We start from the raw sequence: 17,718 nt of genomic DNA, 5'->3' as shown, positions 1-17,718 counted from the left end.
AGATGAGATTCCCCGAGTTAACCCAGTGCGGCCCTTTACCATCATTAGTTTGTCGTGTTTTTAATAATAAAAACTTGTTAATAGTAAAAACTGTTTGGTGCAAAACACTGATTGAAAATCGATTTTTTTACTGCATGTTTATGTCTGTTAAGGCGAAGATGGAGCGGCACTGAAAGCAGCTCTTTAAACCATTCAGACTACGAACAAAACAGAGACACAATCAAAACTGTCGGGTGATTTATTACCCGCGATAATAACTCAGAAATAGTCCAAATTAGAATGTGTTTTTAATTCTTTCCTACTTACGGAAAGTTTCTGTTTATATTGTAGGTTTGTGGTGCCTTTCTATCCTAAAGAAAGATATAAAACTTCTGATATTTCACAAAAAGATTTATGGAAAAACCTCACACAACCTTATATTAAAGCAGAAAATACGGCGCCCACCGTAAGAAAGGCTTATAGTATTCAATTTTGCTGCATAACTGACCAGTACAGTATTGCAAGGTAACGCAAAAGAAAAAAATCCCCATGTCCCCTACAGGGCTCCGTACCGTACTACGGGACACAGAAGCAGACTGCGCATTTTTTGGTTTGCTTGGTTCGTTCAGTGCCGGTGGATAATATTTGGATAAGTTTTGATTTTTATCTCCTGAATGAGAGGAGGACAGGTGACTGCATTCTGTTTCTATTTCTCCTTCAGTGCGGGTTGGGAAAGTTTCGATTTTTATTTCTTAAACACAAAGACCCAAATAGACAGAGGGTATTTTGTTTGAAATTGAGCATCGACAAAGTGTAAAATGCGTTTTGTTACATGCAGAAATAAAATGTTGTGTTCTCTGCAGCAGTTCGTTGATTTTATAAACGTAACATAGTATCGATTTTTGTACATAGCATATACTGTAGGTTTTATATATATATGACGTGAAAATGGGTTGTGGCGCCAAGTGCTTTCTTTTTATTGGGAGGCGGTCCTAAATCGCTCTTTGAATAGAAAAGGTTGCGGACCCCTGGGCTGCACAAAAAAATACAGAGAGCTGCATGACACCACACTGACTTAGAGCACGTGATTGTGATAGGACTTATTTTATTAACATTTACATTAAACAGTAACGTCTCTGTTCATTCTTAATACTGGAGCCATCGATGATCAGACATCTTGTCACGTGCAGGAAATGGCCGCCCTGCACCGCATGCAGGTTCCCTGAACCATCCGTTTCACAAACACACCATCTCATTAAAATACTGACAGCTTATCGCATAAATGAGAATGTACCGACATATTTCAACAAGTGATGTATATATTTACCGATTTTCTGCCAAATCTGTCTCCCGCAGATGAAACACTCACAGTTCACATCCACGTTCGGCACGTAGCTTAGCAACACAGGAAGACAACAAGATGCATTTCCTGCCCCGTCTTGGGAAACAGCATTGAAACACTGCTCTCTGGTGGTCAAAATGTGCAGCACCCGAGACCAACTGCCTGCACATATTTAAATATAAAGAACAAATAAAATTACATAACTGAACCAAAATAATTCAATATCATTGTTACTGTAATATAAAAGAAAACCAACACTTTGAAACAGTACAAGCATTCAACCAAACTTTACCACCTGGCTACACAAACGTCGCTCTTGTTTATAGTCTGATTTAATGTCACACAGAGAGGAAATGCTTGTTTCATTTTATGTAATATCGTCAAAATACAATATGTTCATGCGACATAATTGAATACTGTAAGCCTTTCTTACGGTGTACATGGTACTTTCTGCTATAATGTAAGGCCTTCGTGAGGTTTTTCTATGTATGCTATATCTTGTTGTGAAATATCTGAAGTGTTATATATATTTTTCTTTAGGACAGAAAAGCGTCACAGACCTATAATATAAACAGAAACTTTCTGTAAGTAGGAAAGAAAGAAAACATGCATCCAAGTTATTTGGACTATTTCTGAGTTATGATGGCGTGGTGAGTCATCTGACAGGTTGGATTGTGTCTCTTTTGTGTTGGTTTTCTGGATGGTGCAGGATTGTTTTCATGTGCAGCTCCATCTCAACCTTACACAGACAGACGTAGACATGCAGCGTATAAATCGATTTTCAATAAAACGTTTTGCACCAAAGAGTTGAGAATAAACACTGAGGCTCTTTACTGTATTTGAAATGTTAAATTGACATTTGTGACTGTATACGATACAGACCAGCAAATATTGCAGTAAGCATATTGCGAGGGAACACGAAAATGGAGATGTTAAAGTTCATTTCATTTGTTGGTTTATTTTTGATAGAGACATTTTTTGATGTCTAGTTCCTAGTTGGGTAATTGGATCACATATTTTCTTTTTTCATTGTGCATTTTCTTATTCTAAAAAAAGATGCCACACTTAATCACCCTGTTTCAATTTTCTAGTAAAATCCACCAGATTTCTAGTGGGCTCTTTGCACCTCAGCTTCCACCTTCGGGGAAAAGCGGCTCAATCTTTTCCGATCTATTGAAAAAGTCTCTATACACTGGGTGTTTGCAGGGTTTGTCCAAGGTAACAATTAATGATGAACATCAATATGAAGCCCCAACAAGTAGCTGGAGAAAGGTTCTAAGATGTTCGCCTCTTTATACACAGATACGAAGGTGAGTTTTACTTTCTTTAAACTTTGTGGCTAACATTAGCTTTAGCTTATGCTAGACATTTTTCTTGTAAAAATGTGCTATTTAAGTATCTAAACATTTTTCATCATTCATTAACGGACAATGTTTTTACCTTATGTTCAAGTATATTACGTGGGTTTATTGTCGTTAGTGTCAGAGACCAAGTAACGGGGATTTTACGGTTCAGGCTTTTTGCTTCTGAAGCCTGAGGAACAACAAGCCCAGAGCTTAACAGTAGAGCAGCTCTGGTGTCTGAGTTCTAGTTCAGCTGACTGTTCAGGTTCAGAGTTGTTGCTTTTAGAAAAATATGGCCGTGTTCCTTAAGATCTCCGTGTTATTTCGCTTTATTAGTTTTGCATGTTTCTTGTGAAGCAGGACGGTGTTTACAGCGGTTTGTACAGGCGGATCAGTAGCTCGGTTGTCTGGCTCTGGTCTGCTCTCTAGTTCCCATAAACTCTTTCAGGCTGAATACAGAAGTGATTCCATGGAAATAACACAGGAGGCTCCTTTACCTTCTTCTTTAGGCTGAAGAAGTTGATCCGGAGTGAAGTGAAGGCTGTAAACTTTGCTGTGCGGCGTTAGCTTTAACTGGTAGCGACAAATATTTACAAGCCACCGTCTTCTTAATTCAGGATCGTTTGGAAATCCATGAAAACTTAAAAGCCCATTATATTAGGAAGACAGCAATGTTCATAGTATTGTTTTATTTGCGTCTGAAATAAGACTTTGTCTTTTCTAGCTGCGGTTGTGACGTCAGCGCGGCAGGTGCAAAGAGCCCATTAAAATGTAGACTCATTTCAGAGTTCTTGAGACACTGCCCCCTAGTGTGCTGGGAGAGAAACTGGCATCATGCTAAACAGTGGATATGAGGTGATTTCCCACATTATCCATTATTAGTCGTTAAAATTTTCACGAAAATAAAATGTTTGTTCTTTGTGGCGCATCTGTATCTTATTTTGAAGGGATGTGTAAACGTTAGCATAGCGAACGCGCTGGCGTTAGGGCAGCGGTCGCCACGAGATGAGTGGAGTTGTAAGTCTTAAGTCTGGTTCACACGATTTAAGGATTATAGGCCGATTTTCCAAACTTCTGTGACCACGCAGGACACGATGCGATGTTTCCACGTTTCTTGTCGAGGACTCCACTTTCAGACGACACGGATTCATTCACAGAAGGCGAGCAACACCTCGTCACACCGAACAAATGTTAAGAGTTTTAACACGAAGTGAGTTTTAACTTGGTGCATTTTAGAGGGTCAGCAAACTTGTAACATGGTTGAGAGAAATTCAACAAGCTCAAACCCTCTTTCTTCTTCTTTGTCATTTTTACCGGCGGGTGACATCTAGCGGTAAGATGTATTATCGCCATCTGAACCAGAGGATCTCCCTTTAATCTAAATTCTTATAATCCTGTTTCCTTCAAAAATTTAATAACTGCTTTAGTTATTTTATGTTTAATTAATATTTTATTAAGTTTTAATGTCTCTATATCATATTTCTTAACTTCTTGTTTTAGCTTCTCTCTACTTAATATTTACTTTTCACAATGAATTATTACATGTTCTACTGTTTCCATATCCATATCCACACTCACAACTACCTGTTGGATGTTTACCTATCAAGTGTAAAGTTTTATTTAATCCAGTCCGAGCCGCAATCTTGTCATTCCTGCTTGTTCTTTTCTTAATTTTCTCCCATTATTTCTATATTCCTTACTTTCTTTTGTCTATGAAATAAATGACGACCTTTAGTTCCTTCCTAACACAATTGTTGCCATTCAGATTTCATTTTGCCCGTAGTAATTGATTTTATTTCAGATGTACAATACACTATTTCCACACTTCTACTTTGTTTTAAAGACACCTGCCATATCATTCCTTTCTATATCTTTATGAGCAGGAATCCACATAAACTTAATCTTGATTTGAGTTTGTGTCATTCTAAATAGAACTTCATACATTTCATATACCAACTCCATGACACATTTATAATAGACATTAGTGATGATACTGAATCTGAACATATAGGAACTTATTCAATGTAATTTTGCTCTACCCACTGTAAGTCCATCAGTATTGTTTACACAGCTACATGGTCAGATGTTCTTTGTTTCATAAATATATCTAGTTCAGGAATAGCAAAAGCAAATCCGGTTTTATTTGAAACTAAATCTTTTGAACCATCTGTATATATAATCAAATTTATTTCAGTCAAGCGTTGCAAAATCCTAAATGTTCTTCATAGAGTGAAGCTCTGGATTGTGTAGTGACTAAACCATGTTTTAAAAACAAAAGATCTCCCACGCTCACTTTGTACAAATTTCAGACAGACAAATCCTGACATACTTGTGTGACAAATACATGACTGTATTTTCAATTTCATAGATCAACCACTCAACCGTAATCAGTCATTTTTAGACATTCCTAAGTTCTCAAGTCCAGTACAAGAAATCTGGACTTCTTTTGTTGTTTCTTCAGGACGTTTTTCAGCAATTCGCACCTTGATAAAGGAGACCAGATCACCTCACGTAACGTCGTCAGGGACAACAAAGACCCAAACACTGAGCTGAATAGCCGATAGGACTGCACCATTATTAACTTTATGGCCCTATTAGAATCAGAATACAGTCCGACTCTACTGGCCATGTTTGTGGACACAAACAATGCAGATGGGCAGAAGATTAAAATGCTGCAAATGTGCCTAAGTTGTTTCTCAGTAGAGTAGCTACTCGAGTTATAATGTGCATCTATTATGTTCCTTGAGGAGACAGCCTGGGGGAAGGAGGTGAAGTTTCTACGGCTACTGAATAGAAACTCAGTGGCCACACTACAGAAACAAGCTCAGTGGTTATGTTGGTTGTAAAAGCCTTCCAGAAAAACAGTGAGGGGGGAAAATGTAGGAAAATCTGCAACATGATGTTCTGGGATCTGTTACGCACACAGAGACATAAAATAGTGGAGGTGGTCAGATTTGAACATGGGAACATTCTGTTGATTTAATTTTTTATGGACTATCATTACTTTTAATTGCTGTAATGCTGTGAAAAAGTTACATTGGTGGAAAAAGGCCCTGAGAGATTATGAGGAAAGTTTCTGTTTTTCTCCTAACAGAGAGGTTCATCCTCTCCACATGCGACCAGCATCAGTATCACTTTGTCAGTGGATCTTTCACCTGGAGCGAAGCTCAGGCCTACTGCAGACAGAAACACACAGACCTGGCCACCATCCAGAGTTTCACAGAAGTGGAGCGAGTTTTGGAAACGCTTTCATCTGCTGGTCACACATCGGAGGTCTGGATCGGTTTGTACAGTGAGATGGACTGGAGGTGGTCTGATGGTTTCACAGGGAGCGGGGCTGAATACAGGGACTGGGAAACCTCTGATGATGAACCAGATTTTTATTATGCCTACCAGTTCTGTGTGTTGATTGCTGACAATGGCAAATATTGGGATGATTCCTGCAGCATCTCGTACCCATTTATCTGCTACAACGGTAATGAGAAGCAACTACTACATTCAGTTCTAACAAAGACTTGATCATAAAATGTACAAATGCTGCTCGTTTTCATTCTCTACTGCAGGCACACAGGAGAATCCTGAATATGTTCTGGTCAATGAACCCAGATCCTGGTCCGATGCTCAGAAGTACTGCAGGCAGAACTTCAGAGACCTGGCTACCATCAGGAACCACACAGAAAACCAGAGAGCTCAAAGTTTGCTTCCTAGTCCGGCCTTTGTATGGATTGGTCTGTTTAGAGATCCAAACTTTCACTGGTCTGATGGGAGCAGATTTGTCTACAGAAACTGGGCAGACGTTTTCAACGTAATAGGCTCCAACAGAATCATTTGTGGAGTCACATGGAGTCCAGGGCAATGGAGGTTTCGCTCATGTGAAACAAAAAGGTCATTTGTTTGCCACAGCCTCCCAGGCAAGTGTTTAAATGGTATTCACTTATTGATGTGCATGTAGGACAACATGAGCTGCAGTTTTAAGTGTAGCTTCATTTTTCTTGTTTAAAACGTAGAAATGAAACGGCTTGTGAAGCTGAGACTGAAGACTGAGGACTCTGTCAATCTGAACGATCCGCTTGTGATGGTAAACATCCTGAAGAAGGTAAAGTTTGAAGATTAAAAAAAAAAAGTACAGTCCTTTGGAGCACTAATCAATCTAATCAACCCATCCCCCAAACCCATACTTCACTCACCAGCTGCAGGACAGACTGAATGAGAATGGAACGAGTGGAACCACCTTGAAATGGAGAGAGCAGCCTGACGGAGACGTCTTTAAGAAGAAGAAGGCCGAACTCTGAGTTATTAATCTCAACTTAGTACGATATAAATCTGGTTATATCTCTGGTCACTGGCAGTTCAAATGTAATCATACAGCCTCAATCTGTAATGTGTGTTTTTTTATGATTTTGTAATAATGAAAAATTAGCTTTAGAATTGAATTTTTTTAAATTTTATTTTTTATATATATTTTGGATCACAGTCTTGACTTTAATCTGATGTAGAATTTATAGAAGTAGGTAAAGATTGACGGATTGAGGCAAGAAACTCATCACCAAAGATTCATGATTCAATAAAGGTCTGTTTTGCTGCTTTGAACTAATCTGAGCTTCTTTTGGTTCGATCCACTGGATTGGATCAAAAGTCACACAATCACTGGATTGTGTGACTTTTGTCAAACTCTTATTCTACGTGTGTATATTAATAATAAACTTATTTTGTCCCAAGTCTCTGTAATGTTATATGTCACTGGAGGAAAAAGGCAGAGAGGAAAATGACTGCATTATTCTGATTATGAGTTCTGTTGAACGGCAGCAGCTCTGGAGCCAAAATAGATTTAAAACAATGTGAAAACATCAGGAAGCAGCAATGAGACCTTTTGTATAGAAGAATAGTTTGAACTGTATTTAATAATCTAAGTTAAGTTGCATGAACATATGGTGCTTAATTTAACACTTGTTTGAGTACTTTGTGATACTAAAGCTAGTATATTGTTTAACTACAACATTTAGTTATGGGGAACATAAAATGAGGAAAAGGAGCAAAAATATAAACTGAAGTGATGTTTCCTTCATATGGTGATGGAGGTTCAGATGTGACTGAGAAAGAAATAAAACAACTTTATTTCTACAGAAATCAGATTCAGGCTTGAAGTTATGGATCAACATTCAGTTTTTATGCACAATGGTGGTGATATAAGATAAAACAGCTTATTTTATTTAGGACAAAAGTAAACTTGTAGATCTGTGTGAAAAGAAAAAAAAAATCTCCAGATTTGTCTGTATAAAGCAGGAAAGTTTAAGACGCAACAGGAAGAGCTGTTAAACTGGGTGTGTGTGGCTCTTAAAAGAGCCGTTGTGTGTTTGTTGGAGCTGCAGCCTCTAAGCTCTCTCTCCGCGGATGCGGCGGGCCAGCTGGATGTCTTTGGGCATGATGGTGACCCTCTTGGCGTGGATGGCGCACAGGTTGGTGTCCTCGAACAGACCCACCAGGTAGGCCTCGCTGGCCTCCTGCAGAGCCATGACGGCGGAGCTCTGGAAGCGCAGGTCGGTCTTGAAGTCCTGAGCGATCTCTCGGACCAGACGCTGGAAGGGCAGCTTGCGGATCAGCAGCTCCGTCGACTTCTGGTAGCGACGGATCTCCCTCAGAGCCACGGTACCGGGCCTGTAGCGGTGAGGCTTCTTCACGCCGCCGGTAGCCGGAGCGCTCTTCCTGGCTGCCTTGGTGGCCAGCTGCTTCCTGGGGGCTTTGCCTCCGGTGGATTTACGGGCGGTCTGCTTGGTTCTGGCCATGATTCTGCTTCTCTGCTCGGGATCAGGAGAGAAATGTGGCGAACCGCCGAGGCTCCGCTGCTCTTAAGCTGCGGCTCTGGGCGTGTCTCTGTGACGCTGCAGCTCCGCTCCGGATCCTGGTTGGTTAGCGGCTCCTCCTGGAGCTCAGCGCCGCCCAGAGGCGTCGCCTCCCGGCTTAATGTCCGCCGCTCATTGGAGGAAGCTGCGTTCAAAAAGTCCGCCTCTCCGTCCCGCTCTGCTGGGAGCTTTTCTGGTTGGTCGCCAGCATCGTCCCGCTCCTCTCCGCGGACATATAAAGCAGCTTTCAGCCGCTGCTGGTCACATTTTCTTGAGTCTGCAGAAACAAGAAGCAACAAAATGAGTGGCCGCGGAAAGACCGGAGGAAAAACCCGAGCGAAGGCCAAGACCCGCTCCTCTAGAGCCGGACTCCAGTTCCCGGTGGGCCGCGTTCACAGGCTGCTGCGCAAAGGCAACTATGCGGAGCGGGTCGGTGCCGGAGCCCCCGTCTACCTGGCCGCTGTGCTCGAGTATCTGACCGCTGAGATCCTGGAGCTGGCTGGGAACGCCGCCCGCGACAACAAGAAGACCCGCATCATCCCCCGTCACCTGCAGCTGGCCGTCCGCAACGACGAGGAGCTCAACAAGCTGCTGGGTGGAGTCACCATCGCTCAGGGTGGAGTGCTGCCCAACATCCAGGCGGTGCTGCTGCCCAAGAAGACCGAGAAGGCCGCCAAGGCCAAGTAAACCTGCTGCTGCTGTTGTTGCTCAGCAACAAACACACAACGGCTCTTTTAAGAGCCACACACTCCTTCATCATGAGAGCTTTGCTTCCAACCAAAAACACTAATAACTCTGTTCACATTCTTCACTATTTTAATGTTTAATTGTTGCTCATTTGATAAACTTGCTGATCTTAGACCTGAAATCAGAGACATGTTTTATGTCAAACTTTTAAATCATCAAAGCAAAAACTGTAGATCATCATAAAATAGTTTAATCTGCTCAACAAAACTTGACCTCTAGTTGAACATCAGCAGTTCTCTTAACTTCTATTTCACTCTGTAATATAACATGTTACACATTTTCCTAATTTAAACTTTCAGTCCTTTGCAAAATGTTTTTATATTAAATTTAATCTAATAACCATTTATAAGGATTTGATTTGATTAGGACTTTATTTTATAGACCAACAGAAAGTTAAATTAATTGTTTTGCCCTTTTTTCTCCAAAACATCTCAATTCACTTCAGAGAATGTCTGTAAATATATTTCTCTAAACTTTTGCCACAGATAGTTTGGATTCAGTTCTGGGCTTTGACTGGGCCATTCCAACATATTTAGTGATTGTGTTATACGGGCCTGAATGTCTGGAAGTTTAACTCTGTGTTCCTGGCTGCCAAAAAATACTCCAAGCAAATCAGAGAAAAAGTTCTAGAGAACTAAAAGTCGGTGGATTTAATGAGCTGCTTTGTCTTCATGTGTTGCTTTTATTTTGCTTTTTCTTCACAATTCATAACATCTTTGTTTTTCTTCTAAATTCATCCTGAAATAAACCAAAGGACAAAATGAACAAGAGCAACATAGAATGAACAGTCAATGTGGTTGATTAGAGATTGATCTTGTTCCACATGTGATTTATTTCATATGCATAAACTATGATGTTATATTCAAGTCAATCTGATAAAATCCATCTTGATTGGATTTGATGCTAAAAGCAGAAGAACTTTCTGAAATGGTTTTTGGCAACAAGAGCCTCATTTGATTAAATCCTAGCAAAGAAATAACTATAAACAATCAAATTTTATTTGTATATGAATTTGGAAAAAAAAAATATTTATCACTAAAGAAGGGTTCGGTGAATGCGCATATGAAACTGATGGGTTCGGTACCTCAAAAAAGGTTAAGAACCACTGATATAGATCTATAACTCTAGATCTATAACTCTAGATCTATAACTCTAGATCGTTCCTCTTTAGGTCCAAAATAATAACTTCAGTTTTGTTTCTGTTCAGCTGGAGAAAGTTTTGGCACATCCACACATTTATCTGCTCTAAGCATCTGTTCAGTGATTGGATGGGGTCAAAGGTCACCTGGTGACATCGTAATGTAGAGCTGTGTGTCATCTGCATAGTTATGGTAGCTAATATTATTTCCTGTTATAACCTGAGCTAGTGGGATCATATAAATATCAAATAAAAGGGGTCCTAGGATTGAACCTTGGGGTACCCCACAGGTGACCTTTGACCTCTTTGATGAGAAGTTTCCAATTGAAACAAAGAAATCCCTGTTCTTTATGTAGGATTCAAACCAGTTAAGCACTGGACCGGAGAGTCCGACCCAACTCTCCAGTCGATTCAGTAATATGTCAAGGTCAACAGTGTCAAAAGCTGCACTGAGGTCCAACAGAACCAGAACTGTGGTTCTGCCACAGTCCGTATTTATATGGATGTCACTGAACACTTTTACGAAGGCGGTCTCTGTGCTGTGGTAACCATGGAAACCAGACTGGAAGGAGTCAAAGAGGTTGGTTATAGTTAGGAAGCTAGTTAATTGTTTACACAAAGCTTTTTCAATGACTTTGCTGGTGAATGGGAGGTCAAAGGTCGGCCTGTAATTCTGCAGTAGTGATTTGTCCAGATTGTTCTTTTTTATCAGTGGTTTGATTACTGCTGTTTTCAAAGCCTGGGGGAAAACGCCTGATGAGAGCGAAGAGTTTAATATCTGGATCAGATCAGCAGCAATAACAGGCAGAACTTTCTTAAAGAAATGTGAGGATAAAACATCCAGACAGCAAGAACTGGAGCTTATTGACTTATAACTTCCTGTAGGGTTTTATAATAAGTAGTTGGAATTGGGTCATTTTTCCTGTATTTGTTTTGTTTGGGCACAGCATTGGTACTGACTTTATAGTGGATGTGCACTATAAAAGTAAAAGTAAATGAAAGTAATAAAATGACAAATGATTTAATAATGAGTGTAGAATCTGTCTCATGTTTCCTGTAACACAATATGAAGATCATTGAGAAAAATGAAATAGTTCCTGGCAGGAGAATCACAATGAACCAGAAATCTTTGTGGGTGTGTGTGGGTGTGTGTGTGTTTGGTGTTTATCATGTCTACAGATTATTTCATGTATGAAGGAATTATTTTTTTCTAGGTTGGTGTGGAAAAACTCTTCAGACCTACAAGTCAGAAAGAAGATCGAGTTTTAATAAACTGAATGTTTTAGAAATCATCCAGTTTTGACTGATAAAGTAAGAATATGTAAATCCCTGCATAAGCTCCTTAGATACAATAAAAAATAATAAAAAAAACACTTTCTGACGAAATCTGGATATTGAGGTGATTTTCAGACCAGCTGCTGTTGAATCTTCATTTACTGCAGACAGAAAGTTTATGCCAGAGGATCAACAGTTTGTCTCACGCAGGGATCCTGAGGGTGTGTTTACATCCGCTGAAAAATGTCTCCTTTTATCTCCACAAATCACTTCACCGCTGCCATTTTACTCTGATTCTGTCCTCAGGTGTCTTTGCTAACAGAAACATGTTTGTTACTTTTAGTATAATTTGGTTTTAGATGTTTTCGGAGGCGAAATTCTAGGAAAACTCCCCGCAAGCGGCGCAAACAGACCGAGAATCTGGCCGCTTTAAAGGCTCCTGGGACGAAGGAGAAACTTGTCGGACATCAAACATGAGCTCAGCGTGGAGGAGAGAGACTTTTCTACCTGCTTCAGTAACGTTGGTCTTGTAAGATGTTTGTTTTCGGAGTGTTTCGAGGCTCAATGTCGGCGGAGAAAACACAAAGTGGAGCCGCTTTTCGAGGCGGCAGCAGAGCAGCGGGCTGAGTTGTCTCTTCACGGTTCTCATGTGTGTTATAAGTCCCGCCTCCCGCTCTGAGCTCCACAAGTTCCGAGGAACGAAACAGACATGGCAGAGGAAGCTCCAGCAGCCGCGCCGGCTAAGGCTCCGGCCAAAGCCCCGAAGAAGAAGTCCGCTCCCCGGGCCAAGCAGGACGGACCCAGCCTCCCGAAACTCATCGTGGCCGCCGTGGCCGAGTCCAAGGAGCGCAAGGGGATGTCCCTGGCGGCCCTCAAGAAGGTGCTGGCCGGGAAAGGAGTGGACGTGAGCAAGGCCAACAAGCGCATCAACACCGCCGTCACCAAGCTGGTCACCAAAGGGACCCTGAGCCAGACTAAGGGCACGGGGGCCTCCGGCTCCTTCAAGCTCGCCAAGGAGCCCAAAGACGCTAAACCGGCCAAGAAGGTGGTGAAGAAGAAGGCTCCCGTCAAGGCCAAGAAGCCCGCCGCCAAGAAGAGCGCAGCGGCCAAGAAACCCGCCGCCAAGAAACCCGCAGCAGCGGCGGCAGCAGCAGCCAAGAAGTCCCCGAAGAAGGCTCCGGCCAAGAAAGCGGCCAAGAAGCCCGCCAAGAGCCCCAAGAAGGCCGCGGCCAAGAAACCCAAGGCCGCCGCCGTCAAGAAGCCCAAGGCCGCAGCCAAGAAAAGTCCAGCAAAGAAACCTGCAGCCAAGAAGGCCGCAGCGAAGAAGGCCAAGAAATAAACAGCAGCTGCAGCTTTTTACTCACCAAAGGCTCTTTTAAGAGCCAACACACATTCTGCTGAAGAGCTCGTCCTTTACTTTGACTGACCCCACATTCTACTTCATACACGCGACTTCAACACTTTTACACCACTTTATACCTATATGGCTTATTAATTAATTAATGTAGCTGCCACATGTTGCACACTACTTTAACAGTCAAGGGATTTCCACTTCTCAGAAAGGATTCACCTCATTTGGCTGGATACCAGTATATGTGGAAGACATCAACTTTCACTCTTTTTCTTCTCATCTAGTGTCTTTATGCTACACGAGTCTTTGGCCGCTGCTTATTACTTCACTGTTCACAAATGAATAGATGGAAAGCCAGCAAAAGGCTCACACAGCGCTCACTTCCTGTCACCATGAATCAGGAAAGTCACAATGTTTAAACAGCCACATCATTTATAAAATGAACTTTTCATGTTGATCATTGACAAGTTACATGGAGTGAAAGTTGCTTCAGAAATCCCTCACATGTTCCTCAGCTGCACAAAAGCATCAACACAAACTTCACATGACAGCCAGTAGAACTACATTTATTTGATGTTTGTTCCTTTCAGACTCTGTTGAGCGGAGTTTGATTCACCCAATAATTTCAGTTCATCAAAGTTCAATTAATGCTTTAAAAAGAACGTTCTCAATCTGGCTTGTAGGAGGAGCTGCTGAGCTCGGCTCCTCATAGGTCCGCAGCTCACACATAAAAAGCGACGCTCCGCAGCTCGCGCTCACATTCGTCTTTGTGTTTCCACAGAAGAAGAAAACAAAATGAGCGGCAGAGGAAAAGGAGGCAAAGGTCTCGGTAAAGGAGGCGCCAAGCGGCACCGTAAAGTTCTCCGCGATAACATCCAGGGAATCACCAAGCCCGCTATCCGCCGTCTGGCTCGCCGCGGGGGAGTCAAGCGGATCTCCGGTCTCATCTACGAGGAGACCCGCGGTGTGCTCAAGGTGTTCCTGGAGAACGTCATCCGTGACGCCGTCACGTACACCGAGCACGCCAAGAGGAAGACCGTCACCGCCATGGACGTGGTGTACGCTCTGAAGAGGCAGGGCCGCACTCTGTACGGCTTCGGGGGTTAAACCGACAACTTTGCTCACTGAACCAAACAAAGGCCCTTTTCAGGGCCAAACACTGATCGGATCATGAGCTGAATTTCTGTCTGATGCAACCGAATCTCTCCATAAGCGACCTATGAGTGTAAAAATGTATCTATATTAATATTAATCTGACAAAACAAAGAATTGTAGCTGCTTGTTCACACAAAATGTAAAGTTTTGTTTCCACTGATTTTTTTTACTGAAGGTTTGAGGGTTAAACTGGCAATACATGAACTCATTAGACTATTCTGCTTTATCAGTGAATCCACAGGGAGATATTTAAACTGAAATATCAAAAGTGAATTTAAATGTAAATGTATTCTCATGAAATGTAGAGGAAGAACTTTACACTATGTGATGGAGAGAGACTACAAGTTCAGTCTTGAAAAACGACAGAATTGTTACAAGTTAGTTTCTTAAGGAATTTTAATTTTCAATTATATTTCTTTTGGAAGAACCCTAAAAAATTCTATTGAAAGAATAAATTAATCATATGCAGAGTAAGACATGATGAAAGATTAACTTTTATCTTTTATCCAGGGTAAAGTCTTTTTCTTTTGTAGGCCAAACATTTTATGTTTTGTTTTAAATTAGAAAAAAGATGAAGTGAAATTGGGAGGTTCTACTCACCGTTTCTGAACAAAAAACGAAAGATTATGTGTTTATTTTCAAATGAGGTTTTAGCTCTCTGTGGTTTTTAATGAGAATTTATTAAATCGCTTTGTTTTAGGTAAAAGTGAAGCATATCAGCATTTCTTGCCGTTTATGAGAAATACAGAATTTTCATAGAATTTGTTTCTACATAAATCTTGAAAAAGTTTCTGTATCTCAACAAACGCGCGCAGAACAAGCAACAAAATAACCTGAAAAGCAGTGAAAATTTGAAGTGTTTGCTTTTATGGTTTCACTTTTCTGGAGAACGTTCTCGATTCCCGCCCTTTCTTTGTCATCACGTGGCTTCAATTCAAACCCTTCCTGATCCACTGGGCCGTCCAATCACAGCCAGGAGACGCTGCAGCTCAATTTCCATACAGCATGTATAATATCAGCTGTTTCCTCTCCAGCAGCTCATTCGTCGCTGTAAGTTTCCAGAGACAACATGCCCGAACCCGCCAAGTCTGCGCCCAAGAAGGGCTCCAAGAAAGCGGTCACCAAAACGGCCGGCAAAGGAGGCAAGAAGAAGAGAAGGACCAGGAAGGAGAGCTACGCCATCTACGTGTACAAGGTGCTGAAGCAGGTCCACCCCGACACCGGGATCTCCTCCAAGGCCATGAGCATCATGAACTCCTTCGTCAACGACATCTTTGAGCGCATCGCCTCCGAGGCCTCCCGTCTGGCTCACTACAACAAGCGGTCCACCATCACCTCCAGGGAGATCCAGACCGCTGTGCGCCTCCTGCTGCCCGGTGAGCTGGCCAAGCACGCCGTGTCCGAGGGAACCAAGGCTGTGACCAAATACACCAGCTCCAAGTAACCAGCTCTGCTGCTGATGCTCCAACCCAACGGCTCTTTTAAGAGCCACTCACTGCATCTGGAGAGCTTTGATCATGACTGATATATTTTTGCAGAACAAAGAAATGGTGGAAATTTCAAGAAGGTGAGAAATTTTGGAGGTGAAGGTTTAATTCTTTATCATTTAAGAACCTTGTGAATGATCATCTCAAAGTATTAGATGTCAGATTTTTTCTTCTTGCTGGCTCCTTTTCAATCAAGTTCATTTGTGCAGCACATTTCAGCAACATTGAGGTTTCGAAGCTTTACATAATAAACACAAATATGTCATAAAATATACCATAATCAACCATTGAGAAAATTAATAACAAACATTACACTTTGATGAGTGCCATCATCAAAATCATTAATGCACATGAACTAGAAAAGGTTCCTTTTATTTCGGCCACTGCTGAAGACAAATCCTCCCCTGATGCGATCAAATACAATAACCAATGAAGCAGCGGCTCATCACGCCTTTATTTTGAAAACCGACACGCAAAATGAAGCAGTCACGTGACCCATGCACTGCGAGGCCTCGTTTGCTGCCAGTCACGTGGTTTTCAACAAGCCGACACGAGCCTGAAGCGGGGCTTCAGAGGGCCCATCACCTCTGACCTCTACCAGAGTCAGCAGAAGGACCAGTGTTGGTGTATTGACCATCCTAAAATTTCTCACTGGCCCAAATCTGATCATCACTATGAAAAGTGTCCGGCATTATTTCAGCTTTTGTTGTATAACAGCTTTTGTTCTGCATATGACAGTAATAAATGTAACAGCATTTTCTTTCCACTGTACAGAAGCTGCAGTCAGAGCAGCTGTTCAAAATAAAAAACTAAAGCACTGCTGTTGTCAGAAAAATCAAAAGTTTTTGATTAGTATGTGTTTAAAATGCCCATAATGAGCTAAGAGAAGAACATCTGGCTGAAGATTAAAGATAATTTTGAAGATTGAATAATTATGGATCTGATTTCTTTGCACTATTCTGTTCATTTGTTTTTGTTAAAGATATAAAGATTCATTAAAAATGGTACACAAACATAATGTCTGCTTTCACAACATAATGCATAAAATTAAGGTTGTATAACACTGAATGAAAGAGGATTTATTATGAAATATTCCTATTTACAAATATTGTATATGGAACTGGAGATGAGAATTTATTAAGGGCAGTTGGGGAGCCGAAAGAACCGGCTCTCTAAAAAGAGTCGAAATTCCCATCACAACAAAGCAGTTTGACTTTCTATTGTAAATGACTTTAAGACACCGCTGGACGAAATGATGTACAACCAAAACCTATTAGAACAACAAACAATGTGCTAAAGAGGATTTGATGCTCTCATGATGAAGGAGTGTGTGGCTCTTAAAAGAGCCGTTGTGTGTTTGTTGCTGAGCAACAGCAGGTTTACTTGGCCTTGGCGGCCTTCTCGGTCTTCTTGGGCAGCAGCACCGCCTGGATGTTGGGCAGCACTCCACCCTGAGCGATGGTGACTCCACCCAGCAGCTTGTTGAGCTCCTCGTCGTTGCGGACGGCCAGCTGCAGGTGACGGGGGATGATGCGGGTCTTCTTGTTGTCGCGGGCGGCGTTCCCAGCCAGCTCCAGGATCTCAGCGGTCAGATACTCGAGCACAGCGGCCAGGTAGACGGGGGCTCCGGCACCGACCCGCTCTCCGTAGTTGCCTTTGCGCAGCAGCCTGTGAACGCGGCCCACCGGGAACTGGAGTCCGGCTCTAGAGGAGCGGGTCTTGGCCTTCGCTCGGGTTTTCCCTCCGGTCTTTCCGCGGCCACTCATTTTGTTGCTTCTTGTTTCTGGAGACTGGAGAAAATGTGACCAGCAGCGGCTGAAAGCTGCTTTATATGTCCGCGGAGAGGAGCGGGACGATGCTGGCGACCAACCAGAAAAGCTCCCAGCAGAGCGGGACGGAGAGGCGGACTTTTTGAACGCAGCTTCCTCCAATGAGCGGCGGACATTAAGCCGGGAGGCGACGCCTCTGGGCGGCGCTGAGCTCCAGGAGGAGCCGCTAACCAACCAGGATCCGGAGCGGAGCTGCAGCGTCACAGAGACACGCCCAGAGCCGCAGCTTAAG

The 17,718-nt window shown here is 42.3% G+C and overlaps 7 protein-coding genes across 7 annotated transcripts; 5 read left to right on the top strand and 2 right to left on the bottom strand.

The window, feature by feature from the left end:
- Nucleotides 1-5,294: 5,294 nt before the first annotated feature.
- On the top strand, nucleotides 5,295-6,616 carry LOC114157852 (macrophage mannose receptor 1-like). Its single transcript, XM_028039019.1, has 2 exons — nucleotides 5,295-6,139; nucleotides 6,228-6,616. The coding sequence occupies exons 1-2, from the start codon at nucleotides 5,728-5,730 to the stop codon at nucleotides 6,614-6,616; spliced, it is 801 nt and encodes a 266-aa protein (XP_027894820.1). The 5' UTR covers nucleotides 5,295-5,727.
- Nucleotides 6,617-7,759: 1,143 nt separating this feature from the next.
- Nucleotides 7,760-8,522, bottom strand: LOC114157202 (histone H3). Its single transcript, XM_028038063.1, has one exon. The coding sequence runs from the start codon at nucleotides 8,445-8,447 to the stop codon at nucleotides 8,037-8,039; it is 411 nt and encodes a 136-aa protein (XP_027893864.1). The 5' UTR covers nucleotides 8,448-8,522; the 3' UTR covers nucleotides 7,760-8,036.
- Nucleotides 8,523-8,544: 22 nt separating this feature from the next.
- LOC114157216 (histone H2A-like) lies at nucleotides 8,545-10,259 on the top strand. The gene has a single exon (XM_028038080.1). It carries the CDS (start codon nucleotides 8,805-8,807, stop codon nucleotides 9,189-9,191), a length of 387 nt encoding a protein of 128 aa, XP_027893881.1. The 5' UTR covers nucleotides 8,545-8,804; the 3' UTR covers nucleotides 9,192-10,259.
- A 662-nt stretch (nucleotides 10,260-10,921) lies between these two features.
- Nucleotides 10,922-13,006, top strand: LOC114157188 (histone H1-like). Its single transcript, XM_028038048.1, has one exon. The coding sequence runs from the start codon at nucleotides 12,374-12,376 to the stop codon at nucleotides 13,001-13,003; it is 630 nt and encodes a 209-aa protein (XP_027893849.1). The 5' UTR covers nucleotides 10,922-12,373; the 3' UTR covers nucleotides 13,004-13,006.
- Nucleotides 13,007-13,026: 20 nt separating this feature from the next.
- Nucleotides 13,027-14,315, top strand: LOC114157229 (histone H4). The gene has a single exon (XM_028038094.1). The coding sequence runs from the start codon at nucleotides 13,811-13,813 to the stop codon at nucleotides 14,120-14,122; it is 312 nt and encodes a 103-aa protein (XP_027893895.1). The 5' UTR covers nucleotides 13,027-13,810; the 3' UTR covers nucleotides 14,123-14,315.
- Nucleotides 14,316-14,353: 38 nt separating this feature from the next.
- Nucleotides 14,354-15,918, top strand: LOC114157223 (histone H2B 1/2-like). Its single transcript, XM_028038088.1, has one exon. The coding sequence runs from the start codon at nucleotides 15,240-15,242 to the stop codon at nucleotides 15,612-15,614; it is 375 nt and encodes a 124-aa protein (XP_027893889.1). The 5' UTR covers nucleotides 14,354-15,239; the 3' UTR covers nucleotides 15,615-15,918.
- On the bottom strand, nucleotides 15,827-17,683 carry LOC114157215 (histone H2A-like). Its single transcript, XM_028038078.1, has one exon. It carries the CDS (start codon nucleotides 17,421-17,423, stop codon nucleotides 17,037-17,039), a length of 387 nt encoding a protein of 128 aa, XP_027893879.1. The 5' UTR covers nucleotides 17,424-17,683; the 3' UTR covers nucleotides 15,827-17,036.
- Between the last annotated feature and the right edge of the window lie 35 nt (nucleotides 17,684-17,718).

The sequence above is a fragment of the Xiphophorus couchianus genome, chromosome 14 (assembly GCF_001444195.1).
Source record: "Xiphophorus couchianus chromosome 14, X_couchianus-1.0, whole genome shotgun sequence".
In the NCBI taxonomy this organism is placed as follows: Eukaryota; Metazoa; Chordata; class Actinopteri; order Cyprinodontiformes; family Poeciliidae; genus Xiphophorus; species Xiphophorus couchianus.
Note: the sequence above shows the minus strand (reverse complement) of the source record. Positions and strands in the feature narration are given on the sequence as shown.